Below are 2,165 nucleotides of genomic sequence, written 5' to 3' on the forward strand. Positions count from 1 at the left end.
GGGGCAGGGGCGTGGCCAATTCTCCACACCCGAGGCTTGGGCGCTCCAGGCCGGGCCCGCTCGAGCCAGCCGCGCATGCGCAGTCGTCAGACGGCCACGCCAGCGGCTGTGGGCGGGGCCGCTGACGCCACAGAGGCGTCGCCCTGCGAGGGGCCGGCGCGCTGGGTATATTAGGAGACCGCCGCCCGGATGACGCCGGCAGAGAACCGTTGATTTTCTTAGTTCCTCTCTTCCGGCCTCCGATCGGTTGTCGGGATGGCCCGTGGAAATCAGAGAGAACTTGCCCGCCAGAAAAACTTGAAGAAAACCCAGGAGATTAGCAAGGGAAAAAAAGAGGACAGTTTGACTGCCTCTCAGAGAAGGCAGAGGGATTCAGAGATCATGCAACAAAAGCAGAAGGCAGCTAATGAGAAGAAGTCTTTGCAGACCAGAGAAAAATGAAGACAAGCTAATTTGGAAAACCTGAGTGCTATTGCCAACTAGATGTATCATACACCCTAAGATCAAGGTTTTGCAGAGTGAACAAACAGTCATTACATATGTTATCATTCATCCTTATAAAACAGTCTGTTTTAAACTTTACCTTTTGATCTGATTTAGTGTGATGTTTTAGAACTCCTCCTTGAAAAATAAAACACCAACCATGCATGTAAAAAAAAAAAGAAAAAGTAATTGATAAGCCTATGTAATGCTATTTATCTGTGTTACCACTCTTCGTGTTAGCTAAAATTTGACTCAAGTCATTGATTGTTATTGAAAAGAAAATATTTCAGGGTTTCCCCCCCCCCTCTTTTAGCTGCATGTAACTTGTTGTCTAATAAGCATAGCTTATGTTTTCTGAATCCATGGGTTTAAGAGAGCTCTTCCAGCTGCCTGATGTACTGTAGAATTTAAAGAGCTTAATATCCTTTCTACTTCAAGTTGTAGCAGGAAGTAAACAAAATCAATAATATCCTGTTAACTGGAATAACTTGAAACTCTACCACGGTTAAATATTTTTTTTAATGTAATGCTTTCATAACCATATCAAGGGTTACAAAAAGAAGAAACCCAGGAACCTACCAAGAAGGAAATTGTATGAGGCTGTTAAACCTTCAGGCCTTGGTTTCTCATTCTTAATCTTATCTGACATTGGCTATTGCTAGCTGCCTGGGAATTCTTCCCACTCTTTTCTTCTGCTTCTCCCACTACATGTAAATCTATGTATGCAAGCAAGACCATGAGGAAGTGGAGCGCCTATGCACACTCTCCTGGGAGGCAGCCTGTTTGGTATTGGTGTTTCTGTTTTAACCACCAAGCTACAGACTTCTCTACACAAGCTGACCTGGAAGCTGACTCAGATGGGCTTTCAGCTCATGAACTATTAATGACCTCATGAACCCTGACAGATTGAATCAAATTATGCATGCCCTAACCCCTACAGCTAAATGCAAGGGCAATTTAGAGTTAGAAGAGCACCACAATCTAATTACATTTGTTCTCAAAATATTTAGAGTCCTCAGGCTAAGTGCCCAAGGTTCTACTTATATCTAAGAGACAGACTTAAGGAACAGACTCTGATTCAGAAAATGTTTAGCTTTTCCTTTTTGTTCAACATTAAGTTGACAGAAAGGGACCCTAGGGTAGTAGTTCAAATCCACAGGACAAAGATGGGTAGTCTCCTATAAACATTTGTAGTCTTGGAAACACAATGGAGGGTTGCTGTGAGTCAAAACTGAATTAATGGCAGTGAGTTTGGGGTTTAAAAGAAGGGAGAATTCAAGCAGGTTCCAGTTTGACTTCTTTCACCTGTAGGCTTACAGGCACCTCTTCTAAGACATAGGACCTGCTGTTGTCCCTTGTAGCCAGTGGAAAAAAGCTGGGGAAGCTTAAAGAGTATGACCTAATGCTGAAAGAGGAGACTTTTATAAGTGCTTTGGGGAATCAAAAGCCAGGAGGATGACAGAACAAGGTTATAACATAGTCAAATGTTAAAAGAAGAGAGCTTGACATTTTCAAGATCCTAAGATTCACATCTTTGTCCTTATCTGCAGTCTGAGATGCATTTCATATTTTTCTTCTTTATATTCTGTTAATTTTGTGAAGAGCACAAACTCAAAATCAAAATAAAATAAAGCCTAAATCCCAAATCTAACAACTGTTCACCATTAATTATGGACATTTTG

At 42.0% G+C, this 2,165-nt stretch overlaps 1 protein-coding gene across 1 annotated transcript; it reads left to right on the top strand.

Moving 5' to 3' along the window:
• Positions 1 to 255: 255 nt before the first annotated feature.
• LOC102870672 (small EDRK-rich factor 1-like) lies at positions 256 to 441 on the top strand. The gene has a single exon (XM_006887670.1). The coding sequence runs from the start codon at positions 256 to 258 to the stop codon at positions 439 to 441; it is 186 nt and encodes a 61-aa protein (XP_006887732.1).
• The last annotated feature ends 1,724 nt before the right edge of the window (positions 442 to 2,165 follow it).

This window comes from Elephantulus edwardii, unplaced genomic scaffold, assembly GCF_000299155.1.
Source record: "Elephantulus edwardii isolate Elephantulus edwardi_28Jun2011 unplaced genomic scaffold, EleEdw1.0 scaffold00060, whole genome shotgun sequence".
Lineage (NCBI taxonomy): Eukaryota > Metazoa > Chordata > Mammalia > Macroscelidea > Macroscelididae > Elephantulus > Elephantulus edwardii.